Source organism: Haliotis rubra, unplaced genomic scaffold (genome assembly GCF_003918875.1).
Source record: "Haliotis rubra isolate DU_JTF1 unplaced genomic scaffold, ASM391887v1 Scf15, whole genome shotgun sequence".
NCBI classification, from domain to species: Eukaryota; Metazoa; Mollusca; class Gastropoda; order Lepetellida; family Haliotidae; genus Haliotis; species Haliotis rubra.
Genome location: NW_025765447.1, coordinates 2,803,089 through 2,825,908, shown reverse-complemented (window position 1 = coordinate 2,825,908; position 22,820 = coordinate 2,803,089). Strand labels below are relative to the sequence as shown.

Here is a 22,820-nt window from a genome sequence, read left to right as displayed (position 1 = left end):
TGATATACAAATTTGCTTGCCCGACAGAAAAAAACACTGGACTCGGACGTCGGGCAATGGGTTATTTTTACCCCTGACAGCATGAGCATTGATCTATGCAAATGGGTTATGATGACATGTGTCAACCAAGTCAGCGAGCCTGATCACCTGATCCCGTTAGTCGCCTCTTACACAAGCATGGGTTGCTGAGGATCAATTCTAATCCAGATCTTCACATTTGACCACACAGAATTTTACCAGAGTGGGGACATGGACTTGTGGCAAAAGATGCAGACTGATCATGTGGAACAAAGAAAACACACAAGATGTATTTTGTAATATTTTATTTAATCTTCAACATAGCACTTTGGCATCCCACTCAAGTGTTTTGTTAACATCTCCCGAATATTGAACATAAGAAAGGCCTTCATCCGAAAGAGTCAGTTCCAAAAGCTTCCAGTATATCTACTCTTCGTCTCAGTTGGAAGTGTCTATGCACACACACTATGTACAAAGAAATCAGTATGTGACCCACGAAACAGCTGTCTTGCTTGAACCACGTCTGGAATAACAAACTGATACATCAGGTATCGACAGAATAATTTTTCAAACCAAACTTAAGACAAACCAGAAAACAAAAGATAAAGCATCAGTCTCAGTTTAGCATAATCAATATATAATAACACCTGCATTGCTTTAACTGATGTGATTTGTTTCCTTCTGTCACAATAGATGTAAACAGGTTGAAGTTAACAAATATGTTTGAGATGTCAGCATACAAGATTCCTGATGATGAATGGAGGTTGACACAAAGCATACACTACACCTCCATCAGAGTGTTACGACAGTATATTTATATGATGATATCCGTGTCACCAAGGTCTTCATCTGAAGGTAGAGAGGCAATCACACTTTCTTTTTCAATGAGTTCTGGGTCTATCAAAGGAAGACCTTCCTTTTCTCGTCGTTCTAGCTCAAGGAAAGCTTCTCTTGTAGACCAACTCAGGTACCTGGAAACAAGGAATTACAAATTTATGCATAATTCATTTAAAAACTGAGATCAGAGAGCATCAGACAGGCTAAATTTATCTCATTTTATAGTACAGTGCAGAAAGAAGTAAGGTTCAATATCATGTTCAAGATTGTTGTACAGTCGAGCACCGTTGTCTCGATATTCATGGGACCAAGAAAAAATATCGAGTTATCCGAACTTCGAGACATCCGACCAGGGTATATCATCACATATCACTATGAAAGAAAACAAAACGCATCTCAGTATGTTTTTGATTCGAAACTATAATCCGTTATCAGTTGTGTTTAGTCGTAACAGTTAGTACTTCCTAATTAAATCCTTCTTAATTAATCCTAATTAAAAAACAAACAAGTGACACCTTCAAATCAATTAGTCCTAATTAGTTTACACTACCGCACCCCTTTGATTCATGCCGCACCGTGTGTAAACATGTGGAAACAACCTCAGTTTAGAGGGATACTTGCCCATGAAAGGTAGGTGAATATCGAGTTTCTTTGCAAATATCGAGTTAAAGGGTAAGTTTGCTTGTTGGGACCATGAAAATATATCGAGATATCCAAAATATCGAGACCTCCGTATCCAGTTAAAAGAGATTGAATAATGATAAATTATGAAGGATTTTGCCGGGACCAAAATGCTATATCGAGTTATCAGAGTTTGACACAACAGTGCTCGACTGTACTTGCATTGTGTGTGAGCTTGTTTGGTCTTCTGTGTCAGTCCACTGAGATAGTGTCAGCCAATCCAACCCATCAATCCTGACCACCAGCAATAGTGTTTGCAATACTTTAATTTGCCAGTTGGCCATCAGGGCCTGCTGTCACCTGCAGGCTTTAAAATCTACAGGCCCTGAATGAAATCTGCATGCCCCTTTTGTTAAACTAATAAAAACAAAATAGACTACACTGTACACAGTTTCACACTGTTTCTACAAAATCAATTAGCGAAGCCTATGGCGCAAAGAAGTTTTTACTTGTTAAAGACTGGTGTTGACATTCCTTAGCGCAAAGCGCTGAAATACCAGGAAGTGAACCTGTAAGTTATTGTAACAAGGTGGATTCCCGAACATAAGTAAAGAAAAGAATTATGGGAAAGATTCTAGTTGAAAAAAATGACAGATAATTTACTGAAGGCCACAAGGGCCTGCAAATATTTGAAACTGCCGGCCCGATACAATAACAACTGGCGCTGGGCCTCCGGGCCGGCGATTACTGACCACCAGGCAGGGTAACAACAAGTACCATCTTTAAAGTCCTTTTGTATGACATGGTCAGGGATGAAACCACTGACCAGACAACCATAAATGCTGCATTTGAAGAAACTCAATGTGCTGAATTACAGGGATTTTGTTCAATTCAAACTCAGGTCTACAGAGAGCATATCACTGAAACAGAATGCCCAACATTTACCACTCAATAACTTATTATTTATCATACTAACTGAAAATAGCTCCTAGAAATTTCCCTACCAAACCAGATGGTTTCAGAACACAATGTGAGTGAATGTAGCACCAGAAATGGGTTTGAACCCACACTCTCATGTGATCTAGACAACCAGTTGTCCGACTTCTATTTCTGTGAAGTTGTGGTGGCTAAGTGGGTTAGATGGCTAACTCTGTTGGTGATTAGTTGCCTTACTTTATGGCACCGTGTATTCATAGCTTTCAGCTGTGACAGCTGTGCCAATTGAAACTTGTCAGAGGGGTACACAAGTGAGTTAGTTTAGGCTTACGCCGCTTTTAGCAATATTCCAGCAATATCATGGCAGGGGACACCAGAAATGGGCTTCACACATTGTACCCATGTGGGGAATCGAACCCGGGTCTTTGGTGCGATGAGCGGACGCTTTAACCACTAGGCTACTGGGTACACAAAGAACATGATCTAAACTACCAGATGTCCAACTAGTACTTTTGTGGAAGCTGCAGTGGTTGAGTGAGTTAGATGGCTGGCATTGCAGGAAAAGGCATAGTGAAAGTGGCAAACCTACTTAACTACACATCCCCTTCATGACAACTTTCAAGTTACACAAAGCCATACCACATTACGGACAGAGGCATTAATACTTGACATGTTTAGCATCAATGATTAAAAATACTTAAAGGTCACATGCAACGTAAAACACAACTTTGCAGATTCTGATACCTTTCGGTATGGACTTACCGAAACAAATGATCAAAAATGCAAATTCAACTTATAGAGTTGAAAAATAACGTGATGAAAAAAAACGTGCGAAATCGGAGTTCAAACGATTCACTAATTTTCCCCCAACTTTTCGGGGGAAAACTGGTTCCAACAGCTGGGCTGCGCTCATAGCACGTGGCAGTGAAATAGGTTTGCGCAACTTGGAAGCGGGCTGTCCGGTGAATACTCGGTGAAGGCTTTGGTGTGAGCTATTTTCCTAATGTTTTGTTGATATCTCACAGGCGCGAGCTTTTTATATGCTATGACAGTAAATAAACTGTTTATATAATTTCATTTGTCTATTTCACCACACGTTCTTCTTACCGAGTCACTTTTTCAGTTCGATACTTAGAAGCAATGTCAGTATTTAGCGTTGACAGAATTTCTAACTGTGATATAGATATGTCGTTGTCACAGACAAAACTCTATGTCTTGTTTTATTGACACCTATGTGTCTGCCTGCCTGTCTGCTAATGACAATATTCAATACACAACTGCGATCACTGACCACATGCAATTTGAACTTAACACCAATCAGGCTATACACCATAAACAAAACGCATTGATTTATGGCCCGAGTTCGGTCTCTGTCACATTATGTAATTACACAGACAGGCAGGTGTGATACTTGAACACATGACATGTTATGATGTCTGTTGATTGCAAAATGTTATACACAAAAAATGAGCATGTATTTACAAAACCCAACATCTCTATATATACACACACAATGAGCCGTGAGGGTAACTGCAAATGAACCAGCCGTTACACTTGAGTGCACACCCACCCGCTCTGACTGGGTTCGGTATGCCGGCTGCTTCGTTTCTTGGGACGTAAACCCAAGTACACAATATTGCACTTTTGATTTGCGATTGTACGCTTATAATTTTGTTTATATGTTTTTTCATAACCAGCAATGTATACTATATGTCATGAATAAGTGATAATTATGTTTTAATTATGTTTGATTTTTTGGTTGCATGTGACCTTTAAGGATGTTTTCCTGATATAATACATGAGATTGCCAAGCACAGCATTGTTTTAAAACACAAAACCTTAAAGAAGCCCAGTTTACACTGGGTTCCTCCTCCATCATGATAATTATCAAAAGTGATGTGAAGTTACCATGGTAACATCTTATACATACCTATAGTCAGGCTGGTATGCAAGGATGAAGCATGATAATTATCAAAAGTGATGTGAAGTTACCATGGTAACATCTTATACATACCTATAGTCAGGCTGGTATTACCATGGTAACATCTTATACATACCTATAGTCAGGCTGGTATGCAAGGATGAAGCCTCCCCAACAAATGCATAATGTTATTGTCATAAACATGGTGATTCTGTGGACAAACCAGTCCAGCTCAGGGTCTGTTGGCTCATAACCATGGCTGATCCAGTTCTGTAAATGCAAAGAGAAACACATTTGTAATGAAAATAAAATGATGACATGAAGGACAATTACTAAAACATTCTCCCTTTATAGCAGAAATATTGTTACTCAAAGTACTTACTGTACTATTCTGAAAGAAAACTACTAAACACTGTATGCAATTTGCCATGTTTTACATTAAAGGGGATACAAGGTTATTTTTCTCCAACGAGACCCAACCCAAACACACAAGTTCAGTAGGTTATTTTTATGGTGAATTCGTGACTTTAGTTTTACACACTTTTAGCAATATTCCAGCAATATGGCCACCAGAAATGAGCTTCACAAATTGTGCCAATGAAAGGAATTGAACATGGGTCTTCGGCACAATGAGCAAATGCCTTAACCACTAGGCTACCCCATATTTTTATACACACTCTTCACTATGACCTAATATTTATATGAATGTCTGTACTTTCTTGTGGATATTACAGACTGTTTAGTTCAGGGTCCCTGTTATCTTAATCATGGAAAATCAGTCAGCTAGTAGTCTAGATCACCTATGTTGCATAACCCAATACACTTGCTAGTATCTACTAGAAATACAAAAATATTTTAAATAGAAATTTCTTTCAAAGATTTAACAATTTAAGTGAAGATATCTTTCTGAATTTCTGCATACTAGATATGTTAATGCAGTTATTTATCAATACTGCACAAAATGCTAAGGTGCACAGACTATGGTGCTTGCAGTGTAGATACGACTATGTGTTCATGATGTCAAAAGTTTCTACTCAGTTCTGATGGTGATCTTGCACTTATTTCACAAACTCGATTGAAGGAATATTGTGGACATTTTCATTATCTCTTGCCTCCAGGCTATTAGACTGAACCTCATGGAGTTTTCATGGAATAAATATGCATACAAAATTCATTATTCCATGATACTATTCTAACAATGGGCTTGACAATCTTTGACCTTCTGAGTGGCATTTAGAAGTTGGTATGATGAACAGGAGCAATTTTTTTTATGGACAGACAACTTCTTTATTGCAATTGATGCCAATGAATAAAATGTCACATCCATTTAAAAAAAAGTTGTCTATCCATTAAAAATTTGTTCCTGTTATTCACTGACCTGTCTGTTATGAGGACACATGACATGCCATCAATAGCACATGTCTATGATATAGGATAGTTAAACTCTTGAATAGGAGCTATAGGTGAGTGAGTATGATTTTAGCAGTATTCCAGCAAAATCATGACAGGGAACACCACTGACAGTTTCACACATTGTACCCATGTGGTACCCATGAAGATCCAGGCTAGAATTGGTCTTCCGGCAACCCCTGTTTGTCATAAGAGGCGACTAACTTAAGAGAGAGTGAGTGAGTGCGTTGGGTTTTACGGTGCGTTTAGCAATATTCCAGCAATATCATGGCGGGGGATACCATAAATGGGCTTCACACATTGTGCCCATGTGGGGATTTGAACCCGGGTCGTCGGCATGCCAAGCCAACGCTTTAACCATTAGGATACCCCACCGCCCCGAGGTGACTAAGAGAATTGGGTAGTAAGGCTTGCTGAGTTGGTTGACACGTCATTATATCCCAATTGCTTAGATTGATGTTCATGATATCTAGTCCAGACTCGATTACTTACAGACCAATGCCATATAGCTGGAACATAGCTTAGTGTAACAACAAATAAATAAAACAAAATGTACCATGTTGAGAATCAGAGGTATTCACTTTGACAGGTGATTGCTTCTACAACTAGGCTACCCCATCGCCCTAGAGTTATGGGTACTGATAATGAACATAATCATCTGTTTTATACAAACCAAGTTTAATCATGATCTAACTGATAGATACTGCACTTTACCGGGCGCACTTTTTCAGTTTAATTAGCGCTGCTGGGGTTCCCTAACCCTAACCCCTAACCCTAAGGATCGTAAAGGGTGCCTAACCCTAAACCCTAAGGATCGTAAAGGGTGCCATACCCTAACCCTAAGGATCGTAAAGGGGAGCAGCGAGGGCTGCGCCCGGTAAAGTGCATTCTAGCCAAAATAACAACCAGTCTAGATTACAGATGCTTGGACCGTGATAATGTTTCACGTTCGCACTGTTGGTGTTGACATCAAGTAAATGCACCCACCTTTTCTGAGGCTGGATTGGTATCAGCAAAATGTTTTTCTAATCTTTTTAGTTCTTCGGATTTTTCCATTGGTTCGACTGTGGTTGAAATGTCTTTGTTTTTCTTTGACGTTGAAATCAAACATGCTGATTGTTGCAGCTTTGGGTGACGAAGACGAACAAAACTAAGTGTTCGACCTTGCCGGGCAAGTGCCCTCATGAAAGTCGCCATGTTTGTTGTAGGGAAGTCTCGAGAACTAACGTTTATGGCGTTCAGGTTAGAAACATAAAACCTAAGCAAAAATATAGCCGTTTGTTAATTTTATCTCTTTCTATGTGCAGTGATATACATCCAGATGTCATACAGATAATATTGGCATAATTCTACACGACTCCCATCAGTCCCTAGAATCAAAATGGCGGCAAATTGAAGCAGACAACTCGGGACTGTCATGAATATTGATTTAGAAATGCTCAATTTCAGGAAAATTATTCAGCGTATGTATGTGACAATACTTTTATTCGATACTATACGATATACCGCAAACCAAGAACGGAGTGATCAAATCTCTTGATGAACTGTTCCGTTGTCACATCGAAACATAATAAAGAATGTGCGATTTTCTAACTTGTTTTGTGGCGACAGTGTGCCACTGCCATTATTTGCATTCAGCCAATTTCAGGGGATATTCAATGATGACATACAAATTCAAGTTTTAATATTGTTACATTATTGATAGACCTGGAACTTCAAGTAAGGCATGATCTTCATAAATATTTTGAAAATAACAGAGAAATAGAAGTTGAATTAGAAATAGTGACAGGTCATTTGAGCTTGTGGAGTGTCAAAAAATGTCAGATCGTTTTTGATCAGTGTGTTTATAATATTGCTCGATCAATATTTAGTCACACATAGATGATAGACATTGGAAATGAATTATAATGGGCCACAGAATGAGTAATGTTTGAGCTGCACTCAGGTCACGAAGTTACCATAAGAGTCCATGAAAATTATCATCAAATACAGTACAAAATAAGGAATAATATCAAATCAACAAATGAAAACTGAAGGTTAGTTTAATTAAATCAGTAGGCAATCGTACAAGAAGCATTGCTTTGCAATACCCCGCTTAGACGTATGTAGATTGTAGCCTTTGGCCCTCCCATATAATTGATGGATGATCAGCTGATGACTGCCAAAGTTTATTGTACTTATTAAGTTTATTATTAGATGTCATGCCATAATCTGCGGTGGCTGACTTCGTGTGCTGGCGATTAGGTGCCTGACTCATGGAGTGTAGGTTCGAATGGGACTCAACCCAACAAAAGTACAAGAATCTGTACTTTACACAGAAAGTGTAATCCCAAGTACAACATGTTACATTTGACCACTTTCTAAAAGGCATTGTGTATTCACATAATCATGGTAACATTTAAAAAATTCTGTTTGTATTTCAGATGCAACAAGACAGCCTTCATTAATCCTATATGTGGTTGAATCCTGAGATTGTTAATGGCTATTAATCCCCTGTTTTCAAATTACAAACATCTATATTCGAGTCTGAGCTGTCAAACTGTCAACATGTCACGAGATTCTGAAAAGCCACCAGAGAAGAGACGAAGAACAGATGATGAAACTGAGGGAAAGTTTGATGAAATGTGGGATGATGAAATGGTATTCAGCCAAGCTGACATACAAAGCATCGATGTCATGGCCTCCCAAGCATACACATCTAAAACAAAGGAAGAACATCCAAACTCAAACGGAGGAACTCAGCCTTATCTGCTTGGCAGAAGGAAGCCTACACACCCTGTTAGTGCAGATTTCCAACAACCCGTTCCCCACCCATCTGTATCTCAAACCTCAAGGAAGTCTTCTTCATCATTGTCATTATCGAGAGGGTCATCTTCAACTGCATCAACAGCATATCCATCCTCTGCATCAAGCAATCGCAGTACTGATGGTGGAAATGTGTCAAGCCACAGCAGTATGGACTCTGGGAGAGGAGACTCCAGGCTACAACAGCAGTCCACAGAGGTAGGCATGTACTCATATATAAGTTGCAGGTTAGTTGTAGTTTGTATTTTCAATATATCATAAAGTTGACTCATCCCTGTCATTGCATAATTCTGTGATGGACTTGGGGGCATAGATATAAAGGAAGTCCAGTAATGCAATATTTGCTCTTCCACAATACTTCAGAAATCATTTGATAATACACAGAGGCTAAACATTTATATAATCCATGGATCAATTTTCGCTATAGCTAGGCAGTACCAGTTCAGGAAAAAATATTGCTAGGGCAGGTAACTTATATTGTCAGGTTGCACCCCGTGCAGGTAACATTTTCTACCACAAGTGCATGGTATCAAATGGTGTTGGTATAAATTTCTCATATTAAACAATTCTTCTCCAGTTGTGTGTATCAGGTGCATTATTTAAATTAAAAAAATGAAAACAAGTCTTGTTTTCATGCTCATCATTCAATTACATAGGCCATGCATAATGTACACAATCTTCAAACACTATTGATAAAGCAATGTATTTTTGTTGATGGTGGTAAAGATTACATATGTGACGAGATAAAGAAGGCATGATTACTCTCCCAGTTTTTTATGTCCAAATGTTTCAGAAATCCGACGTTAAAGACACCTTGTATGCCAAAGATGGTGAGATCAAGATCCTGAGAGAATCACTGAAAAGGAGAGAGGCAGAGTTGGTTAAGACCCGAGAAGATCATGTTCATCTCATTGACCAAATGGCTACACAGAAAGCTTCATTGAAAGAAACCTTCAGAACCGATACAGATAGATTACAGACCCAGCTGCAGTTCCGGGATCAGGAATTTAAAGAACTTGAGGAGAAATGTAGACTTATGGAGCATAGGCTCCAGTCTTTTCAATCAGGCTCCCCAATTAAACATTCAAGCCCCAAATCTCGGAGTCCTGTCAGTCGGAAAGTGAGGCCAGACGTTTCACCAAACTCTAAATCTTCCTTCCCTTCAAGACAGAGCTTTATGTCTGATAAGAGGGAGTCAAGTGAACCAAAACCATCAACAAGTGCTGCACAACAGGAACCTGTTTCTCAGCATGTGCTGAGTAAAGGTAACAGATTGTGTCAATGGGGTCGTGGACTTTCATTAGTTTGTTAGGGGGGGTCGGTGGGGTAGCCTAGTGGTTAAGGGGTTCGCTCATCAGGCCGAAGATCCAGGTTCGATTACCCACAGGGGTACAGTGTGTGAAGCCAACTTCTGGTGTCCCCTGCCGCGATATTGCTGGAATATTGATAAAAGCAACGTAAAACTAAACTCACTCACTCGTTCACTCATTTCCTAGCACTTTAGAGAGAAGCTGTCATGCTTTGTCAACCTCAGACTATATATCATCAGTGTTTGCCATGACGCAGAAAACCTGCATATTTGACGCACAAATTATCTCAAATATGCAGTGAATGCTACTGGGCCCTTCGTTCAGATAATCTAAACTTCTAAAACTAAAATTTTACCAGTTAATTGCTCAGTGCTGATTTAATACCTGACCTGCCTTGACCTGACCTTGTTTTTTGTCGTTATTAAACAATTACAGTTAATGTCTTGTCTTGATGAAAGTTCCAAACTAAAGTTGACTCCCAAAAACATGTCCATGACTCCCTCTCATGACACCAGGGAGTCATGATGACTCTTAAATTTTGATGCCTTGGGCAAACACTGTATCATCAGTTTTAGCTGACAGGAATGACGAAAGAAATATGTTTGAGAGAGAGCTTTGATGCTGAGTTATGCCTTCTTATTGCAGGAAAGACCCAGCCAATCAACGTAAGGCCAGGGAAACCGAGGAGTAGAAGGCATGTCCTCAATACAAGTATGACCAGAGGTAACACTCGGGTTGAAATCCCTTGAATTTCAGTGCTGATTTGAATAGCTTATTTATGAAAAAGATTACAGTGTCTGAACAGCACACTCTGAAATCATATTGTCTAATAACACCATGTGATAATGTTTATCACCAATAAACATGATAACCAAGGCAAACACATGGAAATTTGTGTCACAATGTGAACATTCTTAACAGCATAATTCACAAAGAAGTTTGTGTATCATGAATTGAGAAAAGATATTTTGTTTTATTCATCTCAGTAAAAAGGAGGCTGAAGGCTTTCTATGTTATCACTGTGCAGAATCTATCCCCATAATTATAGTGTTTCCTGTTGATTTCCACAGGGGAGGTAACTGGTCCCTGTCTGGTATACCACATGTTTGAGCATCATCCGTCCGTCCCGCAGGATCCTGGCGACCACGGGGTGATCGGGTTGCTGCATACACCTGCCACCCAACTCGACCTACACAACATACAGTTCGACAGAGATTCAACGTCAAATATCCTGTCACCAGTTAGAAGCAAACGGTGAGCATTCCTCTCTTTTGGAATATCAAACTTTCTACTGGAATGCCTCAGGTTCACACAACTATGATACGTTAATATGTGTCTTTCATATAGTTGCATAATTTATGTCTGATAAAGAATGTTATGAAGCTTTTTGACAAGTTTAAAATCTGCTAGTCCATTTTGTAGTTTAAGACCTACCTCCACAAAACACATTATGAGAATATGCACTGGACTCATGAAAGACTACAAGACTATTTAGAGTCTGAGTGTGTTATTCTCTGAAGGATCTTAGCAGTATTATTAACATGACATCTCTCTTGGATGGACTGCAGTAGATGTGTTTCAAGAAAAGGTGTTAATTTGAGATTTTACTAAAGTTGCTCAAAGTTACACTAGACATGTTAGGTTGTTGATTTTCAGATTGTCATGGTCAGTTTACCCTAAATCAGTTAATGTATTAAGGCTTTTCCGGAGCTACATAAGTTTCAAACATCCATCTTGAATCAAAGTTAACAAATTGATTATAGTTTCTTAGCACAATTTTAGTCAAACATGTAGCATTTTAAATTCTTTCATTCTTCAGACACTTGTAGTGTGGGCTCAGATTATGATCTGTTTCCAAAAAAGTCTGGCCTCGAACAGAAACACATGTTTTTTGTAGTTTCAAAGTGGAGGAACCTCTTTCAATTACCTTTACTAAATGAGGACCCAAGTGTCATTATGGGATAATGAGAATGAACGTGTTCAGCTTAGGACCACACCCATGCTCTTGACTTTTACCAGCATCTACTACACAAACTGACATGCAATGAAATGACTTTATTCTGTTCAAAGAGGCATATACATGATAATACTCACACCACTCAGTTATCATTGGTTACAGATAAGATACAGTGAAAATTATTTTTCTGTTTCCCACAGGTTGTCTGACCTTCAAGTTAGTCTACAGAGTGCAGAGTGTGCCGACACGTGTAGTGTTGTACCCAGAGATCACTACCTCATGGCTGTGGAGGGGCTCCAGGATTTGCTCAAGTCCCAGCCCCAGTGCAGGGATAATACTGTCCTGAACACTGACCCACACCTCGCTCACTCACAGGAACTGTCTGGAGCTGTGTTGATTCTACCCCTTATAAATGACTACCTGTCTCATTACCTCGATATATTAAGCAACTCCCCAGTTTCAGGATCTTCATCAGGGACATTGAATTCCAGTTTGGGTCGTGGTAGTGCAAGTGAAAGCTCCCTGGAATCTGTGACAAGCTCCATTGGTTTTTTGCTGAAGGACTATCAGAATTCTGCCAATAATTTAGAGTGTTTATGTTTGACTTCCTTGCGGACATTGCACAAACTGGTGATGTTCAGCGAAGCAGTGAGGAGGTCGCTTATGGACAAGACGGACTGGAACCATAACCGATCGGATGCTAGTTTGGATGGATACCGTGCCTCAGCGGACAGTTCTGCATCAGGAGTAGGTCCTTGTTTCAGCACACCTTCTCATCTTCAGTCATTGGTCAGTCTACCATTCCATCTGTCTTTCAGACTGTTATCATGTTTGAATTGTCAGAAACAGACAGGTTTTGTCTAAAATATCAGAGTTTAGAGGTTAATGAAAAACTGATGAAAACAGTCAGTCAGTGGGTATAGTTTTACGCTGCTTTTAGCATTATTCTAGCAACACCACAGTAGAGGTGGTTCGATTAGTTGAAATAATCGAAGATTGGTTGCAATGACTAAACAACCAAGCAATCGATCATGTTGTCTCATAATCGAACACAAACAATTTTGGAACACTTGTTTGCATTAACAAAATTTTCATTTCATAAGCACTACAAGCTCTTTCCTTGTCATGATTGAATTTATCTTAAAGACCCCAGGAAATTTATGTTCCTAACATACTACAATTTGAAAAAAAAAATCCCAAAAGACCTTCATGTTTTTTTCTATATTTTTGGTGCATTAACAAACATAACCAGGAGAATTTGATGAATGACGCTAACCAATTTTTTCGATGATTGATCGTTTGTAATGAACCAATCATCAATTGTGAGATTCTAACCAATTCCCAACACTTTATCACAGTGGGGGACACCAGAAATGGGCTTCACATAGTGTACCCATGTGGGGAATCGAACCTGGGCTGTCGGCATAACGAGTGAAAGCTTAAACCACTAGACATAACGAGTGAAAGCTTAAACCATGTGGCCTGAAAATAATAGCTCCCTACATGAGTACTTTTACCTGTAGTATGACTCAATACATGAGTACTTTTACCTGTAGTATGACTCAATACATGAGTACTTTTACCTGTAGTATGACTCAATACATGAGTACTTTTACTTGTAGTATGACTCAATACATGAGTACTTTTACTTGTAGTATGATTCCATACATGAGTACTTTTACCTGTAGTATGACTCAATACATGAGTACTTTTACCTGTAGTATGACTCAATACATGAGTACTTTTACTTGTAGTATGATTCCATACATGAGTACTTTTACCTGTAGTATGATTCCATACATGAGTACTTTTACCTGTAGTATGACTCCATACATGAGTACTTTTACCTGTAGTATGACTCAATACATGAGTACTTTTACCTGTAGTATGATTCCATACATGAGTACTTTTACCTGTAGTATGACTCAATACATGAGTACTTTTACTTGTAGTATGATTCCATACATGAGTACTTTTACCTGTAGTATGATTCCATACATGAGTACTTTTACCTGTAGTATGACTCCATACATGAGTACTTTTACCTGTAGTATGACTCCATACATGAGTACTTTTACCTGTAGTATGATTCCATACATGAGTACTTTTACCTGTAGTATGACTCCATACATGAGTACTTTTACCTGTAGTATGATTCCATACATGAGTACTTTTACCTGTAGTATGATTCCATACATGAGTACTTTTACCTGTAGTATGACTCCATACATGAGTACTTTTACCTGTAGTATGACTCCATACATGAGTACTTTTACCTGTAGTATGATTCCATACATGAGTACTTTTACCTGTAGTATGACTCCATACATGAGTACTTTTACCTGTAGTATGATTCCATACATGAGTACTTTTACCTGTAGTATGATTCCATACATGAGTACTTTTACCTGTAGTATGACTCAATACATGAGTACTTTTACCTGTAGTATGACTCAATACATGAGTACTTTTACCTGTAGTATGATTCCATACATGAGTACTTTTACCTGTAGTATGATTCCATACATGAGTACTTTTACCTGTAGTATGACTCAATACATGATTACTTTTACCTGTAGTATGATTCCATACATGAGTACTTTTACCTGTAGTATGACTCAATACATGAGTACTTTTACCTGTAGTATGACTCCATACATGAGTACTTTTACCTGTAGTATGATTCCATACATGATTACTTTTACCTGTAGTATGACTCCATACATGATTACTTTTACCTGTAGTATGACTCAATACATGATTACTTTTACCTGTAGTATGACTCCATACATGAGTACTTTTACCTGTAGTATGACTCCATACATGATTACTTTTACCTGTAGTATGATTCCATACATGAGTACTTTTACCTGTAGTATGACTCCATACATGAGTACTTTTACCTGTAGTATGATTCCATACATGATTACTTTTACCTGTAGTATGACTCAATACATGAGTACTTTTACCTGTAGTATGACTCCATACATGAGTACTTTTACCTGTAGTATGATTCCATACATGAGTACTTTTACCTGTAGTATGACTCCATACATGAGTACTTTTACCTGTAGTATGACTCCATACATGAGTACTTTTACCTGTAGTATGATTCCATACATGAGTACTTTTACCTGTAGTATGATTCCATACATGAGTACTTTTACCTGTAGTATGACTCAATACATGATTACTTTTACTTGTAATAGTTGTACAACCTGAGACTTGGGGATTGCAATGTTTTTGGTCTGGAAGTACATGGTGGTATATTGAGACTAAGCTTTGGGGAGCATGCAAACCTCTCTAGTTCATGTTCTAGCATGTTTAATATCCTAGTTCATCTGTTGCAGGAAACTGCAATGGACACAGACGTCCCAGTTACATCGTCTTCTGATAATGACACAATGTCCTTGGACTCTCGAGTGACGTTCAGACAGTTACAAGAGCTCAACCTCCTCAATAAGATTGTGAAGCTTGCACACCCACAGGGAGAGGTCAGTTTCACAAGCAGCGCCTGGGAAATCTCATGGGGCTTTATTAACAATCATATGTTTAATATTAAGTTATTGACATGTTGTTCCAGCCAGCCATATCAGTCATATTAGTAATATCTTGTTAGTCCAGTATTTACAATTCATGTTTATTTTGTACTTTTAATAATTATGTGTAGACCTTTCTATCGCAATAGTTTCTTTCAAATTACATGTAGTTAAGGTGTAGGACATACTTTAATGATGAACAAGTTAAACACTTTTCAATCTAAACAAACATACACATCATCGTGTATACATTCCACTATTTTTAGTTTCCAATTTAAAATTTTAAGGAAAGTATTGTGTTCCTCAAAATAAAAAGGTTGACATCCATAAATTCTTGACTTTATGTGTATCACTTCTAAATGCCATTCAGAGACTTTAAACTTTCAAGCATGAAGTGAAGGGTATTACTTAAATGTGTAAACCGTAAAAAGACCTTTGTGTTTTGTAACACAATATATTGAAATAACTTTTTAGTTGTGCTTGTTGCTAAACTCCAAAGCAATATTCCAGCAGTATCAAAATGGCCAGTAAGTTATCAAGAACCTGACAGCTCTGTTCATGACGATGTTGTTCATCTCCTATGTGTTTCAGCAATTTGAAAACCTCCTTGACACTCCCATGTCTTGTGTGTTTCAGTCCTACAGTGTGTGTATGGTAGAGGAAGCTCTAAACATCATCATTCTGCTAGCCAGCATCTGGAAGGATGACAATCACTTCAGGTAAACACCCAATTACATCTTTACTTCAAGTTTGAGTTTATTACATGACATAAGGAACAAGGCTGCTCAGTGGTTCTCAGCTGTATCCTAATAATTTGATCGTGGGCTTGATTCACTAAGATTTATTTGACACCAAGAAGTATTTGAGTGCCAATGGCACTTATAAAACTTCTAAATAAGATCTTGGTACCTGACACAAGCCCGAGGGGCACCTGTAGAAATCTAATTATCAACAACAATAACTTGTCACGATATTTATCCCATGAAACCAAATACAACATCTGACAAACATGTGGAAATTATGAATATGTGAACTTGCTTAATGTAAAACTATGTAATATTCAGAAAAGAGGAAGGGTATTACCAGTTTTACAAAAAAAGAAGGAGACATATTTTCTTAACCAGTGCTGCATATTTTGTCATTTAACAATATTTCCAAGATGGATCTAAAGCATTCTTCCATTTGGCATACTTCCATTCCAAAGTACTTGCTTGAACATCTTTTTGATTGTCCTCTGACAACACCCAGTCCAAAAGGTGTACTATAATTAGTATTTGTGTGTTCTGTGTGGAATTGCTTTGGCTTAGACGGAAATTTCTAAATGAAGGTGGTGATGGAATCAGTGAGTTAGTGAGTACGGTTTTAAGCCGCATGGGGGGAATGGAACCTGGGTCTTCAGCATGATGAGCTTTAACAGTTTAACGACTAGGCTACCCACCTCCCCCTGGTAATGGAATGAAGCCCCATTGTTTGAGATAGCTGACAGGTGATAGGTTCAAGAACTCACACACCCTTCGTTTAGACTGGTAGCTGAACTGGCTGGCTTCATTTAAAAAACCTGCCTTTAGAGGAGTCATCAAGTATTCAAGCAGAGAAGTATTGTCAGAGTAAGATATTAATAAGATTGTGATGCTAATTACATTTGTATATTGTTTCATTGTTTTAGGTTACATACTGCCTTGTCAAGAGGTGCCATCTTGTGTTGTCTGGAGTGCAAGGTCGGCATGACCCAGTGGGGAATCATCACACGAGCAGTCACAATCCTCGGGCATCTGACACGCACACAGAAAGTTATACAGGTTCTCTGCACAAAGTCCGGTAAATGTTTAATATGTCATGCTGACCCATAGAAGGGATGCTACAGTGAAAACATTTCAACACTTGAAAGATTTATAGATGACTATGTATACTTGCCATTTAGAAAGTGGTCAGATGTAACATATGTTATATTTGGGATTACACATTCAGCGGTGGCTGAGTGGGTTAGCAACTTACTTTGTGTGCTGGTGCCTAGGTGCCTGACTCTGAGGGTGTGGGTTCGAATCCCGGATGGGACTCAACCCAAAAGTACTAGAATTTGTACTTTACTAAGAAAGTGTAATCCCAAATAAAACATATGTTACACTTGGTGTACACAAAATAATTCTACTGTCACTATATCCACGGACAAATATGAGATTTCAGTGCCTTGTTAGGGACTATTTGTTACAGGTGTCAGCTAATGTTATAAGGGTTCATACAAGTTCAGGTGTTTCTCACGTGAGCAAATGTTGTACATATGAATTAGGGGTATGTTTATTCTTATCTCTATTTGGGTTAGTCATGATATTGCTGAAATACTGCCGATGTGACTATAAATTTTAACTCACTAACTCTATTTGGGCAAATAAACATTTGAGGGTACTGTGCATTCCTGACCCAGTTTAAAGGTTCTTGCTGGCAATGGATGCTTCTTTCATCAGTCCATTACAAATAGGATTATTGAATCCTTGCATTAGAACAAAGATCAAGGAGATGGAGGATATATTTTACCTCATGTGTTTTGACATAATTGCTGATAACTGTGTTTGAGGCAGACTTCCCTGTTCACATAGGAACTGTTAGTGATTGGATGTTGTGACTGATTGTTCATTTTGAGGACTGAATCATGTCATTGCAAGAGACACATGAAAACAGACAAATGGCACACATATTAGGTCAACATGACCTACTTTTCATGTAAATGGAAAATTCTTATATATAGATTCAAAAATAGGTTAGGTTTTCTTCAAACTGGAAGCAGGTGATTCATGGTTTAAATCACTATTGATATTTTGATTATTTTGAGCTTGAATCAATTTGCACATGCTGATGGCCTTCACCTTTCATGTTCAGAGGCATGTCCCCTCCTGCATCTGTACCTGGTGAGCCTGAAGCTGAGTGACGACACAGCCTGGGACACGCAGGAGGTCATCTATCAACAGGTCAGCTCCCCGTGTGATTGACTTCTGGATATCAGGGATCATAGTGTCAGGAACTGGAATATTAAGGATATTTTGTTATGCTTAATATTTGATGCTTAACTAGGGAATGCCTGGTGCTGCTTTTGACTTATCAATCTTGGCCCTGTTTCTTGAAGTGATCCCATGACTGTTGTAAGTCTCTTAAAGTAGCATCATGCCAAAGGCCGGGGTTCGATTACCCACATGGGTACAATGTGTGAAGCCCATTTCTGCTTTCCTCGCCATGATATTCTGGAATATTGCTAAAAGTGGCGTAGAACCAAAACTCACTCACTCATTCTTAAAGTATGAGGACACAGGTATGTAAAGAAATTGTCACACTATGGTTCTGAGTCCGAACTGAACCTGTTTGCCAATGCGGTAGTAGCACCATGCTGATCGTAACACTCATACTTTAACATAAACGTTACATAGAGCTACAGTTGCTTTATGGACAGGTACCTATTACGGTACTGAATAGTCAGTGAATTACAGAATAAAAAAAGGATGCATTTTCGATCCAACACTGCAGTTGACAGGACAAATATGTGTTGCTCTACTTCCAGACAGTGACGTGCTTGACTAACATAGCCTCTGATCCCGCTGACGCCAGTACCATCCTGGGCAACCACTGCCCCTGCACTACAGAGGTGAGTCAATGTTTTCTTTACAATCTTCTCTGCACAGTGAGGGGGCCACAATAGGCATACTTATTTGATACGTATTGCAGGACTCAGGTGATGATACATATAACAATGATTAATTGTTTGTACATGCATTTCTCATGGCAACATTGCTGACCTATAGCACAAAACAATCTTAGGGCTACAGCTACTGTATGTAAAGTAGAGCTGTTTCAGTAGTCTGACTAACAGGATCGGGTGGTCAGGCTTGCTGACTTGGTTGATACATGTCATTGTATCCCAACTGCGTTGTTTGATGCTCATATTGTTGATCACTGGATTATCTGGACCAGACTCTATTAGTAAGGTACAATCAGACCCTTCTGTTCGCAGGATGATCATTGCAGATATACATTGCATTTGCAGGATGATCATTGCACATATTCAGTGTGTTTACATAATGTTCAGATACACGCTGTATTTTCAGGCTGGCCGATGTCTGGTGGTGTGTATGTTGCGTCTGTACCAGCACTACAAGGGGCAGCACCCAGCACACACCCTTCAGAGCCTGCGTGATGGACTCCTACTGCTCCAACTCTTGCAGCAACGGCAGGAACAGTACCTGACGGACCGTGACTACGAGCTGCAGCATGACTACGTCACTCTTATATGTGGACTCACGTCTCTCTTCAGGCAGTTGCCTGGCAACCAGGAGACTGAGCGTAAGTTGAAGATCCATGTCATATAATCTGATACAGTGACAGACAGTTTTAGAATCATACATAAAATAATATCTAAAGGTGACACCACACCTTTAGTTCATGCACAATTTCATTCTCAGACCTCAGGGGTAATATTCAGCCCCAAGTCTGTACCAGATGACTGAATAACTTGAATTTGAAAAACATTTTAGAATTTGTTAAGGATGAACATTAAAACAAATGAAATTTTGAACAATATCATTGTTTGCCCGCCAAACTCATTTGAATGTTAGATAAATCCTTTAAATCCTAAAGACTTTTATGTATATTTTTCAACTCTGCATCAGATAGTGTTATTTCACGTCTGTTTTTTCACACATATTAAGTATTGAACAAAATGATCATTTGTTCTTTGATCTAACTATCATTTCTTGTAGAAACATAATTATGGAAGAGTGTTGTTATTGGAGGGATATGAAGTGGAATTAACATCATATCGAAGATTATTACACTTATATAGTGACGTGCTTCCATGTGTTTGTGGCTGCATCTGTAGTCTCGTCTACTGTTGGTTGTATAGTGCTAGCCGACCCAGAGACAAGCTACAAGTCTATACAGATACCCCACATCATACTGACTGAACCATACATACCTTGTAATATCCCCTTAATGCTGAGCGCTAGGGAAGGTACAACAATAAGTACCCTCTTGTACCATGTTTCAAGATTGATTTCAATCGATTGGAAGTTTTTATCTGTTAATGTGTTTTGTTTCAGTGAATGCACTGACAGACCTCTGGGACTTTAATCAAGATGATTCTGAACTGTCACCAGACAGCGATCAGGAAGATTCTATGGAATCCTGAGGTCTGGTTGCGATGGTATTTTGGACTTCAATCAGGATGATACTGAACTGTCACCCAGTAGCAATAAAAAACAATTCTACGGACTCCTGAGGTCTGGTTGCAATGGTATTTGACAGCTGCATATACTGTCAGAAGATACACATATACATATACCACGTAGCTGGTAATTGTGGAGAGAATTTGAATGTGCATTCATATAGCATCATTTGTTCCCAACGTGAAGAGTCTTCAATTGACAAAATGAAACTTTATGGCAAAACGGCATTGATCATGTAAAACTGATCAGAGTGCTTGCTTAGCATTGCTTCAGAATTGTTTAATGGTGTAAAAACTTACATTTAATAAAGTTAGATCTACTTTTATGTTATTGATTGCTAGACAATAGTGGTCTCAGGGAATACTTGATATTTATCTTTCTTGAAGTTTCTGGATAATTCTATTACTTTGATTGCCTATGATGCAAGTAGAAGTTCATCAAAGTCAATGGGGGGCGGTGGGGTAGCCTAGTGGTTAAAGCGTTGGCTTGTCACGCCGAAGACCCGGGTTCGATTCCCCACATGGGCACAATGTGTGAAGCCTATTTCTGGTGTCCCCCGCCGTGATATTGCTGGAATATTGCTAAAAGCGGCATGAAACTAAACTCAGTCAGTCAGTCAAAGTCTATGGTTTGTTAGCATGATCAAATTGCTAAAAGCGGCGTAAAACCAAACTCAGTCAGTCAGTAGCATGATCAAATTAACCATTTTATGTCCATAGAAGCTTGATATATCTTGAGTCGTGGTTGGAAGAACTAGACATTTCCTGAATATGAAGTAAGTTTAATAGTCTGTATATGGAAATGTAATAATTCTGGCGAGAACTGACATACACTGTGCCATTAGGATTCCTAATCATGAAGCTGTGATAATCTTGACTCCTTTAATGACACTGCTGCTCTATTAAACCATTAAGAAATTGTTATGTACACTGCAGATTTTTAGTCAAAAGATGGGGTATAATTTTGGTAATTTATTGCTGGTGCCAACTAGGCTTTGTTGTATGCACGTGTTTGTGCAAAAAAGCTTGTCTTTGATATACAGGAGCTTGGATCATTTTGTACAGTGTAACATTGAAATGAACATGTACATTATTTAATGTATATATTATGTAGTCTCAAAAGACTACAGAAATTGTACAAAATAAAATTTCTGAAATTTATGTGTTTGGAAAAATGTTGCTTATCAGTTATGGTAACCTGTCCTGGACTGGCAGGGATTGAGTGCTTGAAGCTACACTCAGCAATATTCCAGCTACATGGCGGCGGTCTGTAAATAATCCAGTCTGGACCAGACAATCCAGTGACTGACGTCATGAGCATCGATCTGCACTACTGGTATATGATGACCTGCATCAACACAGTCAGTGAGTTTCTTGATCTGATCCAGTAAGACAACTCTTGCCACAATCATGGCTTGCTGAAGACCAATTCAAACCTCGTTGTTCAGCAGTGAACCTACAGTAAACCACATTACACCACAATTCATGCCAAATACCTGTAACACATACTGTGGGGATAACAAGAATTTTGAAACTGAAAGTATATGTATATGGTTACGTTTATATTTCCTGTGTGACAGGTTTTGTTTGTGGTTTTCCATGAATTATGTAATCAGTGTAGATGGCATATCTTTACTGCAGGATGGTAATGGTGAAGTATTTTTTGGGATGAAGCTATAAACTGCCAATACATATGGACACGTTGAAGTGTAGCCACTATGTAACAAGCAGAACTCACAAAACCGTTTTCATATTCATAAGAAATCTCAGCTCAAAGCAGAGTCTATTTGTATGATTCTGACAATGTTATTAGCATGTGTTTATGAATCATAAAATAACAGGTGCTCGTGGACTGGTGACCCATCCTTCCCAGACATAAGCACTTGTCACAACCATGTGAAAGCAAGTCAGCTGCTCACCTGAAACCAAGAGGAATGTGTGGTTGTCTGTGACGGATACTGCAGATTTGGAAATAATTATGATATACATTAAAATACACAAGGCTAAGGTGAGACCAGGGATGTTTGAACCTTGACCAAACAAATCTTGACCAAAAGTGATCAGCGGATTCAAATAAATGTATCATCCGTGATAGATTAAGTTGGACAGAATATATTACTTTCTGTTTGTTTTGTTGACATTACCCCCACCATCATGTCATCATAATTATTTCATTGTACATATATTAGGGTTATAGAAATCGTGAACCCCCCATCCTCCTTCTATCCACCTCAGTATGACCTCTTCATAGAAAGCCTTG

General features: G+C 38.7%; 2 protein-coding genes across 5 annotated transcripts; one reads left to right on the top strand and one right to left on the bottom strand.

Annotated features, from left to right (window-relative positions):
- Positions 1 to 308: 308 nt before the first annotated feature.
- Positions 309 to 6,964, bottom strand: LOC124270188 (NADH dehydrogenase [ubiquinone] 1 beta subcomplex subunit 11, mitochondrial-like). Of its 2 annotated transcripts, XM_046705221.1 has the most exons (4): positions 6,731 to 6,964; positions 4,470 to 4,603; positions 806 to 989; positions 309 to 541 (listed from the first exon to the last, which is right to left on the bottom strand). In XM_046705221.1, exons 1-3 carry the CDS (start codon positions 6,938 to 6,940, stop codon positions 833 to 835), a joined length of 501 nt encoding a protein of 166 aa, XP_046561177.1. In that variant the 5' UTR covers positions 6,941 to 6,964; the 3' UTR covers positions 309 to 541; positions 806 to 832. The 2 variants fall into 2 exon arrangements, with proteins under 2 accessions (XP_046561177.1, XP_046561176.1); XM_046705220.1 differs by having other exon boundaries at positions 309 to 989.
- A 135-nt stretch (positions 6,965 to 7,099) lies between these two features.
- Positions 7,100 to 21,011, top strand: LOC124270187 (ATR-interacting protein-like). 3 transcript variants are annotated; one of them, XM_046705219.1, is made up of 13 exons: positions 7,100 to 7,206; positions 8,167 to 8,746; positions 9,342 to 9,813; positions 10,504 to 10,581; positions 10,929 to 11,112; positions 12,016 to 12,562; positions 15,166 to 15,309; positions 15,991 to 16,073; positions 17,021 to 17,172; positions 18,229 to 18,317; positions 18,902 to 18,985; positions 19,446 to 19,680; positions 20,436 to 21,011. In XM_046705219.1, exons 2-13 carry the CDS (start codon positions 8,222 to 8,224, stop codon positions 20,522 to 20,524), a joined length of 2,682 nt encoding a protein of 893 aa, XP_046561175.1. In that variant the 5' UTR covers positions 7,100 to 7,206; positions 8,167 to 8,221; the 3' UTR covers positions 20,525 to 21,011. The 3 variants fall into 3 exon arrangements, with proteins under 3 accessions (XP_046561175.1, XP_046561172.1, XP_046561174.1); XM_046705216.1 differs by having other exon boundaries at positions 12,016 to 12,604; XM_046705218.1 differs by having other exon boundaries at positions 7,104 to 7,210; positions 12,016 to 12,604.
- Positions 21,012 to 22,820: the final 1,809 nt, after the last annotated feature.